We start from the raw sequence: 13452 nt of genomic DNA, 5'->3' as shown, positions 1-13452 counted from the left end.
GATTTAAATTGTATTAGCCTTAATAGTGAGGCAGTAAGTATGAATGATTATGGCGTGGCACCCTTATTATGTATTGTACATCATGACCAAAGAAGAAACCCAATGCTATTAGAAAAATTGCATTTTCAGTTATTCCACGCTGCTCAGCTGGCATGCCAATCCAATTACATCAGTAATTTATGAGCCAGTGATGCAGAAAAGACATGCAGACTGGGATTTCTGATTTCACTGGCTGCATGCTTACTCGGGCAGCCCAGAAAGTATACATTTTCAGAAGCACATCAGCAAACTTCTCTCAGTAAAGGCTGATTTAAAAAAAAAAAAATTAGAAAACAATCAGCATCAAGGTGATCAATCATATACAATTTAATGTACAGAGCACACAGCTCTAGCTGTGAAAAAAAGTCACAAAGTAGCCACCAAAGTTATTTAGCACTTGTGTAATTTATATAAAGTAATTCCCACAAATAACTGCGCTCAATAGAAACTAAAATAAGCTGTAACTTAACAGTGAGATATACACTTAAACCATATACAAAATATAAGTTGTGCTACATTTTAAATCAAAAGTGATGTGACAAAAATTGTGATGCAAACAAACTAGTGATAATTAAGCAAAAATAGTCCAAAAGTGATATGGTATAAGTCTAACCATGGGGTGTTCAGATCCAAATTGAACCGTGCAAAGTTAAAATGCCACCACCTTCAAAACCTGTCCACCAACATACAGATTACCTGCTTAGCAGAAAGAAGAGACCACAAGGGTCAACAATGCTAGAAGTATGCTTAAGTTACACTGATAGCATTAGCACAAAACTGACCTCTCCTTGATATTCCTCAAAGTGATGGACAGCTTGTCACAAGGTATTCCCCAAAAGATATAATAGGAAATACGCCATAATGTAGTAACATATGAGAGTTTATTGATAAAAAAGGATTAATCGCACTTACAAGAGAGTGATGGTCTGGAGCCATGAATAGGAAGAATTTGCCGGCCAGCTAATAATACAGGACCCGTCTTTCAGGGATCTCCAACATGCGGTGACATCAGCAGGTCGCGGATCGGAAGCGTTTTTATAACAAATGACGACGCGCTTCACACAAGTAAGGAGAGTGTCACAGGCAGCAACAAATAGTGTTAGAATGTTAAAAAGTTTTGCTGGATAATTTGCTTCCTCTTTAGGACCTGAGAAACCAAAGTCTGTTTTCTTCAAAGCAGAAAAAAAACCCTGGAATTCCTCACAATGTGTAGATAAGAAACCCAGGTCACACACACACACTGGCTGGAGTTCCAGTTTTTTTTAGCTTAAGTGAATCTCTGTGTCTTTTTTATGGCAAAGCAACCAATGCATTTTAATGATGGCCCCTCTAGCTGAACATACATATCTTCCTTTCGCTACCCTATTGCTCTGTTCGTCCACTAGCAGTGAAAGAGTGGTAACTCTTGGAGTCACAACCTGGAGCTTACACAGTGTTCAGGACTACCTTCCTACCCCCATGTGTTAAATGTCTGAGCAGCTAAACTCCAATCATCAGCACTTTAACATGAGGAAAAGGTTAGTAAGTGTCAGAAGACTACCCATAGGAGAGTTGTCCGTAGGCCTGGCACAGTGGGCAATTTTCAAAATGGGCACATTCATTTGGGAGGAATACGCGCACGCGTTTTGGAGGCAAACATAAGTTCGCCGCAGTGCCCCGTGTGCGCCGAAGCACACAATGCACGACAGATACTGGTGCCCTCTGGCCTTTAAAAAAGTAACTGTTGCACATGGACACTGCTGACTGGTCTTAACCGCTCCCTTATTTTGTTTATGCTTCTGATTACCCATTACCGACCCAGCTTGCCCTTGAAAACCTCTATTCTCACTCCTGGCTCTGAACTTCAGATAGCTCACAGATCTGCTGATCCTTTGCTGATAGCTCAGCTGATCCTTTCCTGTGTTTGACCTCGGCTTGCCTGACCAGGTCTCTAACCTCACTGACCTTTGCAACCATCCCTGACTACACTTTGCCCTGTCTGATGTGATCCACCTTGGTGCCTACCTGCTGAACCCAGCCTGCTGTACCTACCTGCAGTACTCACCTGCTGCTCCAACTTGTAGTATTTACCTGCTGTATTCCGCCTACTGCAATTACCACTGCAACCTGCTTCCTTCTGTGTGCAATCCCCGCAACCATCCACTCTTCTGGGTCCCAATGCTTACCTCATCTGGTATCCACCTGCAGAGAGCTCCACACCTACATGTCTCATCTGTGACACAGCCGACAATCCCTGCTTCTTTGGGCTTCGTGTTCCCTGTTTCTACCTTCAGGGACACCGAGCACTCAGAAGCAAGGAGAGCCCTTTCTGCATTTCGGTTTCAGGACCAGGGGCGTGACAGTAAGTCACATGATCTTTGTACTTGAAATTATTGAGTATTTTTCTTCCCTCCCAATAGCTGAACTGAGTGATGGAAGTAAAGGGAAGGTACGGGCTGCTGGTGTGGCTGCTTTTAAGTTAACCTGTTGCTTTGCCTTACATTGGACAAGCACAGGATTTGCTTTAAATCCAGGTATGGAAACCTTTGCTTTGTAACTCATCTACAGCACTTAAAACACTGCTTTGAAAATGGCAACAGCAAAACATAACTAGTTATCTACATATCACTTGCCATTAATCTTAATTATGAAATATTTGCATGTGAACTTAAAAAACAGATTCTGACGTTCCTTGGTTCAAGCACCACCATCTCCTTGAGCCCATTGCAGTTTATGCAGGCTGCAGTTTCTGCATACAATTAGCGTTAAAGGCCTGAAGAATACAGTTGTACAGGGTTTCATCAAAATTAGATAATAGTAAACTGAGTTGACTTTAGCATGGTGGCAATATTTTTCAATGATTTACTTTCTTGGTTCCCTGGCGCTGAACTTTAATTATTTCCTGGACAAAAGCACAAAGCAGTAAAGCATGTTTACGTAGTTGCTTGTGGGTGGATTACAATGGACGACAACTTAATAATAACCCAAATGTCTTTATGTTTTAGCCCTCTAGATGGATACATCCTTTTGTATTAAATGTTTATCTAAATCAGGAAACGGCATGATTGCAACCATGTACTGAGTCATACGGCCGGTACTAACATCCTATTGCTTGCATCAGTATAACTCGATAATCACAGTATATAGAACAAATAACGGGTATTACAAAGTGATCATTTGTAGTCTGCCACACCAAATGATAATATTTAGTGCGAATTAAGCCTTCCTAATTAACCGCGTATGAACTTAAATTCCGTCTGGAGACAGTGCTCCGTCGGGCCGGTTTAAACTGACATACACAAACAATCACAATTACAGTTAAATATATACAGTAGGCCTCCGGAACTTCAACAAATCAGCTTTAGCTTTAGGACACTTTTTATTTATTCTTCTTTCTGTAGGGGTCTTTGGCTTGTCATACACACATTTATTTAAGCCTACAGACCCCCTGGCCTCAGGGGACCTAAAAAATATCTTTAGATAAAAAGGAAAAAATATTCTGTAGAATAATAAAAAGACAACTATTCTGTGCTGTATTTATAAGATGTTTGGCCTTGACTTTACTTTGTGATCTGCATTCGTATTGTTCTACAAATTGTAGTAGAATTTCAATTCTGTGAATATATTAGTTTAACATTTTGCTGAGTGCTGTCATTTCCTGTTAAAACAAACATCACAGTTTGGGGTCCTGAGTCAGTTATAGCAACTCTTTCTAATTTTTTCCTTTAATTTTTTAAAGCATGCATTCAATAAACGAAGGGAAATTTATTTATTCAGACTTACGATTGGGCTGCGAGTTTTAGGTCAGGAATGCACATATTGTCTTCTCCACAATCTACAAGAATGTGTGCCTGTACAGGAAAAAAAAAAAAAAAAACCAAGATGAAGATTTCGGTTAATGTTTTATTCATTCTAGATCAGCCTTTGTCAACCATTTCAACACAAAGGAACCCTTGAAATAATTTCAGGTCTCAGGGAACTCCTGCTAAAAATGACTATATTTACAACTCATGATACATTAGTATGATGGTCAGTGGGATGAATGCTCCTTACACTTGTGGACATTGGGACGAATTACCTTCTTCCAGATAGCTAAAAAGATCAATGGTGTCAGAGGGAACTTATCTGAGAGGCAGGAATTGCTCATTGCTCAAGGAACCCCTGACAACCTCTGGAGGAACCCTAGGTGTTTGCATTGGTTTTCTTTTATAGATTTTATTTCCCATTACACATACTTTACCCCTACACATAAACTGAAGAACAACTATGGGATCATATGATAATAAATAAATTACGAGAGTGACACTTCTACTTCCTATGAAGATGATAGGCTGTAATCTTGTGAGCACTGGCTCAGCCTACAAAATGACTGCCAACACAAATGCCTAAATCTAGAAGCAAAAAGCAACATGTAAAACTGCCCACAGCAAACAATCAGAAGTAATCTTTTATTGATCTGGCATCAGCAAAGCGAAATTTGTTTGACTGCTATATCTAATAGTAGCTAGTCCTGGAGTTCTTATATAATGTTGAAGTCATTTCAAAATTAGCTTCCACAGTTTCAATCAGTGTCAGGAATATACACCAGCATTTATAGCCACACCAGTAGTTTAGCCTCCATTATCTAATCACCACCATGGAATGTGTCAAGGCAAATGTTGGATTGTCCAAGAACATGATGAGAGGTGTAAAAGATTGTGAAGCTACCCTGTTCTGTTTACAAAATCCAATTACTATTGTGCCAATAAATCTGGGGCAGGTGTTAATCTTTACGTTAAAACCAAACAAAATCTCCTGCATGCAAAAGTGATGTTACGGCGGTAGATATTGCCTAGGATCTCTATGACTCCAGGCCAATGTACAGACCTTGCTGCCCTCCAAGGGTTGGGGACACCCAATGGGAACACTGTAGAAGAAATGAAAAGAGGGTGTACCAACCTTGCGTATTACCCAAGTTCTGTTTATTGGTAGAAAAAGAAAGGAAATATACTCACAAACAAGTAGGTAATTTTTAATCTGTATATAATAAAGAACAAAATGAGAGCTCTCCTTTTCCAGGTTGGCTCTGAGGAAGAGGGGATTTCCCCTCGAAAACATGTCAGCCATCTAGAATGTCCTCTGGCGTGCTGGACACGGTCCGGTGACCCAGTCGCTTTGTGTCCATTGTGGACTTTGAAACGTACTTGTTTGTGAGTATATTTCCTTTCTTTTTAACCACTTGTCGACCGCCGCACGACTATCTACGTCGGCGGTCAGCCCCTCACAGGCAAACTAACGTAGGGCTACGTTGCTTGCTTGTGAGGGTCTAGGGAGCGAGCGCGCGCCCCCGGAGGCGCGCTCCCGCTCCCGCGTGGTCACGGACCCCCCCCGCGCGTGTGACCAGCGGACCCGATGTCCGCCGGCCACTCGGTGATCGGCGGGTGAGAGGGAGAATGTCAGGCAGCTTGTGTAAACAAGCTGCCTGTCATTCTCCTCGCTGCAAAGACACTGATCACATGGATCTACTATGTAGATCCGTTGATCAGTGTCCTTACAGCTGAAGCCACAGCCAATCACAGTAGAAAGCACGCCCCTAGGGACACACACAGCCCCTCCCTCCCAAATAAAGTTAACCCCTTCACTACCAGTGTATTTTTACAGTAACAGTGCATATATATAGCACTGATTACTGTAGAAATGTCACTGGTAACCCCAAAAGTGTCAAAAATGTCAGTCAAGGGTCCGATCTGTCCGCCGCAATGTCGCAGTACCGCAAAAAAAATCGCAGATCGCCGCCATTACGCGTTAAAAAAAAAAAAAACACAAAAATGACAAAAATCTTTCCCTTTGTTAGTAAACGCGATAACTTTTGCGCAAACCAATCAAAATACGCTTTTTGCGATTTTTTTTACCAAACCTAGGTAGCATAAAACAAATTGGCCGAATATTTTAAAAAATTTTGATTTTTACATTTTTTTTGGGGGGAATTTCATATAAAAAAATGTGAAAAATATTGTTATTTTTGCAAAATTGACGCTCTTTTTTTGTTTATAGCGCGTGATCAAAAAATCGCACAGGTGACCAAATACCACCAAAAGAAAGCTCTGTTTGTGGGAAAAAAAGGACGCCAAATTCGTTTAGGTACAGCGTCGCACGACCGCGCAATTGTCCGTTAAAGTCACACAGTGCCGAATCGCAAAATACCCCCTGGTCGGAATGGGGGTAAAATCTTCCGGGGCTTAAGTGGTTAAACCAATAACCACTTGGGTAATAAGCAAGGTTGGTGCGCTCTCTTTCCCTTTTTTTCTACAGTTATCCTTTAAGTTACATGAATGACACTTTCCATCTTGTTCTTGGACAAACAACATCTATCTTGACACACTCCATTGTGATTGGGTTTAGATGACTTTCTGTGTGGCCTTTACATTTTTGAGAATGTTCTTGACACTCATTTTAACTGAAAAAGCTACTTTATTAAGTAGAAAAACTTTAACATTATTAAAGAACAATTCCAGTTGAATGCGACTAACCATTTTTAGGTATACCACAACATGGAAAATGAGAACCTTCACAGACATTGGCTGCTATAGATTGTTGCATTTTGTACTTTATCACATACAGATTAGTTATTTAAAGTCTTTTTGACTTATACTCCTCAAAGTCTAAGTTTAGTTATTTTTTAGTTATTCAGTTTTAGTTATTTTTTGTTAATGAGCATAAGGGACAGAACTTACATTGAGTGAGAAGTACCCCTTGTGCTGGTGGCTGCTCTCTTAGTTGAAATCTTCTGTCATCTGACCCCCCCATGACGCTGCATCAATAATTTTTCAATGCTGCAGGGGTTAATACAAGCTGCTGGACCTGTTGTGGGTAATCTTCAAGAATGCTGACAATACCAGCCTTTTTGGCCCCCTCCTGCATTCAAAGAAGTTGTACTATAGCTTCCAGCAATAAAAAGAGCTCTATGATTGGGGGATATGCGAATAAATGAATGGTCTGCCTCCTGCATTTATAGAGCATTTTTCATTGCTTAAAACTATAGTACAGCTTGTACGAATGGAGGAGGGAGACAAAAAGGGTGGGCATAGTTAGCACTCTTGAGTGTCCATGACAGCTCCAACGGCTCATATTAACCCTTGCAGCACTATAAAACTATAGGCTGCATTGGAATAAGAGAGGGGGGGAAGGAAGGAAGATTTCAACGAAGAGAGCAGCTACCAGCACAAGGAACAGTTCACATTTAACGTAAGTACTATGCCTTGAGCTAATTAAAAAAAAAAAAAAAGAAAATACATTTAGGCTTTAAACTTTACAGACATCAGTGTTCCATTTAGAAAAAAAACATTTCAACAACTCTAATTTTGAAGTACTTTATATTAGCAGGCAGCAGGCAGTTGACTAATTCCCTAAATTGTACTCTATTGTCTTCTATTTTATTCTTTTCTATTTTTGGAATAATGGTCTGCCAAAAATCAACGTAAACAAATGTTTGACACATGCTTTTCTGGCTTGGGCTTGTAGACAGGCAGTGTTGAGACATACTGTACCTGTTCCTGTAACCGTGCCTCCCTAAATCGGTTTAATATTGGTTTCAACTCCAGTTCATTCAAGAAGGCAGATTCATCCAAACTGTAATTCAAGTTGACAGTAATGGGGGTGAGTTTGTCTCGAAATTCTGATTCTTCCTACAGGAAAAGTCAACAAAATAGCCTAAAATAGCTTGTACAAAACATATTACTGGATGTAAAAACACACAATTTAGGCATTTATATACTGTATATGGTTAGCAAACACATAATTATAATTTTACACTAAATATTGATATAACAAATAAACTATACAGCACCAGAATCTTCTACAGAGTTCAAAAAGAAAAATAATTTGCTGGCTATAGAAAGAGCATACACAAAAACATAAAGCAACTGAACTACAATATAAATCAGAGGAGATAGCAAAAAAAGGATAAACATAATATTTAAGACATACATAATGTAAAAACAGACTTGGAAGCTGTGTTTGCATTGTAGATAGCATAGCGTGGTGTTAGTTGTTGTGATCAGATGGATGTGCACGCAAGGTTTGATGTCAGCATTGGAGAGTGGAGAGTGGAGGGTAGAGTTGGCAGATACCAATGCCACCAATTCTCTCATGAAAGAAAAACAGCAATATGTTTACGTATTTCCATCCTGCCCAATCATATGCTCTCATAGATATTGACTATCTTGCCTGGGGGTTCTCTTTAGACAAGGGAATATCACTTGAATCCCTCTGCTAATGGCTGTTCCACCAAGCAGAACAAACAGCGCTTCAACCTCTTAGCAGACATACATGTGATATATTTTTTTGAACTGACATATAGAAATCTCACTCGTAGACGATAGTTATGCCAATAGTCTCCTGAGGAAGTCTTTAAGAAGAACCGCGTTTAGGCGGATGTGATGCCAGATGGAAGTAAAAGTATCAGGATTCCTATGTATGGGAACGATAGCCAGGCATATCAGCATTTATCAAGAGTTTTTATGTGAGTAACCAATTATTATTAAATAAAAGCTCTTTTTCTAACAGTATTGTTTTAAATACATATTATCTGATGATGAGCGGAGAAAGCAGTTAGGCCCTGTTCACACCTGTGCCACGCTAAAACACACCTTCCCAGCACATCAAAAGCACATGGCAAATAGTCCCCTTTAAGTCCTTTCAATAGTTCACATCTGTGCTGCAATTTGAAAAGTCCTGCTTGCTGCATGTTTAGTGCCCTGTTTAACCACTTCAGTACCGCGCCATAGCTTTAAGATGGCTACAGCAAGGCTCTGTTGTTCTGGGAGGGAGTTTATGGACATCTTCCCAGAACATGCCTTCCAGTGCAGCTGATCAGTGCTAATCAGAGCACTTTATTGCAGCTTATCAGTGCCGCCTCATCAATGCAGATGTGTGCAGCCTCACCAGTGCCTATCAGTGCAGCCTCACCAACGCCCATCAGTGCAGCCTCATCAGTGCCTGTCAGTGCAGCCTCATCAATGCCTACCAGTGCCCATCAGTGCAGATGTGTGCAGTCTCACCAGTGCCCATCAGTGGAGCCTCACCAATGCCCATCAGTGCAGCCTCATCAGTGCCCATCAGTGTAGCCTCATCAGTGCCCATCAATGCAGCCTCATCAGTGCCCATCAGTGCAGCCTCATCAGTGCAGCCTCATCAACGCCCATCAGTGCAGCCTCATCAGTGCCCATCAGTGCAGCCTCATCAGTGCAGCCTCACAAACGCCCATCAGTGCAGCCTCATCAGTGCCCATCAGTGCAGCCTCATCAATGCCAATCAGTGCCCATCAGTGCAGATGTGTGCAGCCTCACCAGTGTCCATCAGTGCAGCCTCATCAGTGCCCATCAGTGCAGCCTCATCAGTGCCCATCAGTGCAGCCTCATCAGTGCAGTCTAATCAGAGCACATCAGTGAAGAAGAAAAATTTCTAATTTGTACAATTTAATAACAGAAAAAAAAAAACATGTTTTCTTCTTCAAAATTTTCGGCATTCTTTTCATTTGTTTAGCAAAAAAATTAAAAAAAAAACCCAGTCGTGATTAAATACCACCAAAAGAAAGCTCCATTTGTGTGAAAAAATGATAAAACCTTCATATGGATGCAGCTTTGAATGACTGCGTAATTGTTATTCAAGGTGCAACAGCACTGAAAGCTGAAAACTGGCCTGGGCAGAAAGGGGGTGAAAGTGCTCAGTACTGAAGTGGTAAAAAAACGCATCAAAAACGAACCTTCCATTGAACTCACAGTTTTATGTAATTGATATAATCTATTTATATAAGGAATTAGTGCTGCTATATATATTAAGAGTATAACAATAGCTTGGCTTTACTTTTATCTATAAATAACATGTTTGTTGCAGCTCCAGTTAAATACTTACTCTTAGATAAACAACAAATTTTTGGCACTGCGTCTCCTTTTCCCGTCCTACTACCAGATCAAACGTGTGCTGCGCATTACTTCGGTCAAGGAACAGTGTCCTCTTCACGGCTCCTTTCTGTTTCAACCAGTCCAACTCAAGATCAACATTCAGAACTGTGGAGTAGGAGACATATAAAGATAAATATTCCAAATGCAGGAAATAAGGCATACATGCAGATAAGAAATTTGATTAGTTATGGCTGGAATTAGTCATCCACCACCCAAGGCAAGTTCGCTATCCATCTTTCACCTTGGTCATTGTGCAATGATGAGACATGTGATGTCACATCAAAGGAATATCAAATGTCTGTCTACAGTCAGAAGGCAGGCTTGGCTGCGATAGCTAACATAAATTAAAGTATAACTCCTGCCAAGATGTGTTTTTGTAGTTTTGGACAAAATAGAAGCAGATAGAACATCTGCACTGGGGATACTTCCCTTTACTTCCTGTCCAGAGATACAAAAGAAAGTGCAAATCTTCCAAAATTTGGAGGACACCGCTGACAACAGTTACTGTATCAAGAGCTAGTGTCAACCGGCAAATGCAGGTTGATATTAAGTGGATTCAGCTTGCATTTGACATTAGGCTGTGATGCTACTGAGATCTTTTACAGTTTATTGACAGATGTATTTGACCTGCAGTTGACCTCCTAAAGTTTAGATATATTGTATATCACCAATTAAATAGTCTCTGTAGAGGATATCATATTGGATCCATAAATGGGAGAAGTCAGGAGAAGTCTAAATCAGTGGAGAGCTTAATGGTTATGTATCCTTGGGGGTGGAATGCTATAGCTATTTCAACCTGCTTTTACATGATTTTACATTCCCACTGACTTACATTGGAAGAGAAGCAGTTCTGATTGAAAAAGACTATCGTCAAAGGTGCTTAGTTTACCTAAAAGTACTATACTTGAAGTATTCCTGTGCAGTAGCCTAAACAGGTCTCAAAACCAGCTACTATGTTATGCAAGTGCCTCATAAAAAAAACCTCCTATACCCCCCCATGATTCAGCCAAATTTTCTTTAATTTGTGTCTCACACGCTCCCCCTCCCAGACACTGCAGCTCCCTCTCCCAGACACACACTCCCCCCTCCCAGACACTGCAGCTCCCTCTCCCAGACACACACTCCCCCCTCCCAGACACTGCAGCTCCCTCTCCCAGACACACACTCCCCCCTCCCAGACACTGCAGCTCCCCCTCCCAGACACACACTCCCCCCTCCCAGACACTGCAGCTCCCCCCTCCCAGACACTGCAGCTCCCCCTCCCAGACACACGCTCCCCCCTCCCAGACACTGCAGCTCCCTCTCCCAGACACACACTCCCCCCTCCCAGACACTGCAGCTCCCCCTCCCAGACACACGCTCCCCCTCCCAGACACTGCAGCTCCCTCTCCCAGACACACACTCCCCCCTCCCAGACACTGCAGCTCCCTCTCCCAGACACACACTCCCCCCTCCCAGACACTGCAGCTCCCCCTCCCAGACACACACTCCCCCCTCCCAGACACTGCAGCTCCCCCTCCCAGACACACGCTCCCCCCTCCCAGACACTGCAGCTCCCCCTCCCAGACACACGCTCCCCCCTCCCAGACACTGCAGCCATGGGTGAGTTTCAGCAGCACAGTCAGTTTTTCCAATCCAGAAAGCAGTGGAAAGGGTTGGGCGCGGCCAGGTGCTGACTGACAAGCTACAGACTTATGAATCACAGTGACAGCCACATCCCCTGTAACATCTTTTCATCCTACTGTGTTGCAAGCAGCAACAGCCTACATAAGGGACAATGCTGCTTTAAATTCAGTTGAAGTGAAGCAGTGTTGTCCCCATCACAGGGATCTGCAATAGGTGAACTGTACCAGATCGTCACCCTAAAACTAAAGTTGCTATTATTCTTTTCCCTCCCTCATCCTCCAATGAAATTGCAGATTTTCTCTCTTTTTGGGGGAAGGAGTACCTATTTTTCTTGGGAGCTCTGTTAATTCTCGCCAAGGCAAGGATGATGTTGACTTGGTCCACACTCCCACTTTTTAGCTTCCCGGGATAACATCACACATCTTAATTGGCTAAAGGTCCATTCTCCCTGCATCACTCGATTCCACATATGAGCGGCAGGGAGCTGGCTGTGAGTCATCAGGAAGTCACAATCGGATCCCGAATCCAAGATGGGGGCATCGGAGATCCAAAGCCCAGAAATGAATCAGCTGCAGAAAAGATAGTGCTGGGCTTCTTGGGCTTGTGCCAGTGTTAATGTAAAGCAAAAACATTTTTTTTAGCTGTGGGTGGAATGTTTTTTTTTTTTTTCTTTTTTTTATTGCTATCAGAGGTTCCATTAGACAGATTTCCCCTCACTTCTTGTCCTGCTGATAACAATTTTATAATGTAGGAAGTAATGAAAAATCTGCAACAGGGGCACAGACAGAAATAAAAATCTCAGTCAAATCTTAGCGCTAACTATGTCTTACATCCAAAAGTGTGGCAATATTTCAAGTGATGCTGCTTTCTTCGAGTGGGGAAACTCCAAAACACTACAATGAACGGAAAGGAGGGTGCAAACGCCTAATGCATTACCTTCAACATCATATTCAATCTATTGAAAAGCCCAAAAAAACCCCACAAACATAAAAATAATTAAAAGCCCATGAAATCACAACTCCAGTATGTTGGATACCCAGTGTCTGCAGCTGGAAAGGCGTTTTCGAGAGACAAGCTCAGAGGAAGGGGGCTTGTCTCCCGAAACATGTCAGCTTTCAAACTGCAGACACTGGGTATCCACCATATTGAAGTTGTGATTTCATGGGCTTTTATTTCTTCTCACGTTTGTGAGCTTGTTTTTTGGCTTTTTAATAAATTGAATATGGTGCTGAAGGTAATGCACTAGGAGTTTGTGCCCTCCTTTCTTTTCATTGTAGAAATAAAAATTGATAGGGGTTCCAGCCTCTCCCATAAATAGATAAATTCATTAATTAAAAAAAAAAAAAATAGTTTTTTTTTCTGTCTGTGCTGCTGTTGGAAAGTTCATTGGAAAACATTGTCAGCAGGACAGGAAGCCAGATAAATCTCTCTAACAAAGTCTCAGATAGCAGTAAAAACGCGAGGTTCTAATCTTTTCCTGATGTCTCCAAAACGAATAAACTTTTGGCCAAAACATAGACTTTAATAATCACCAGCACAAATTAATTAACCACCCCAATGGAGACACGGACAACAATAAAAATCTAGAAGGTATTCAACCCCTTCACCACTCTACAAACTACTAAACTATAAAAAAAAAAACTGAAAAAAAAACAAAAAACCGCCAACTTAATGGAGTACAGTAATAAGCCAATCAACAGTTGTATGCAATAAAAATACATACCTATATTATGAGGAATGCCTTGTCCCGACACTTGTACACAGACGCCCACAGTGAAACTAGGAACAAAAACAAAAACCTGTTAATGAGCAAATTCATCAATCCAACATTATGAAAACATATTCCTTTACTGTATTGTGGTACTTT

General features: G+C 41.5%; 1 protein-coding gene across 1 annotated transcript in view; it reads right to left on the bottom strand.

Annotated features, from left to right (window-relative positions):
- ITGA8 (integrin subunit alpha 8) overlaps positions 1–13452 on the bottom strand; it is a 278907-nt gene that overhangs the window by 68442 nt on the left and 197013 nt on the right. Inside the window, exons 16-19 of the mRNA XM_082258730.1 lie at positions 13309–13364; positions 9910–10064; positions 7545–7682; positions 3802–3869 (exon numbers count right to left, since the gene is read on the bottom strand). Coding sequence (XP_082114856.1) covers positions 3802–3869; positions 7545–7682; positions 9910–10064; positions 13309–13364 — 417 coding nt within the window. The remainder of the gene's footprint in view (positions 1–3801; positions 3870–7544; positions 7683–9909; positions 10065–13308; positions 13365–13452) is intronic.

This window comes from Pelophylax lessonae, assembly GCF_965119305.1.
Source record: "Pelophylax lessonae genome assembly, chromosome: 5".
Lineage (NCBI taxonomy): Eukaryota > Metazoa > Chordata > Amphibia > Anura > Ranidae > Pelophylax > Pelophylax lessonae.
This window is presented reverse-complemented; position numbering and strand designations above follow the sequence as displayed.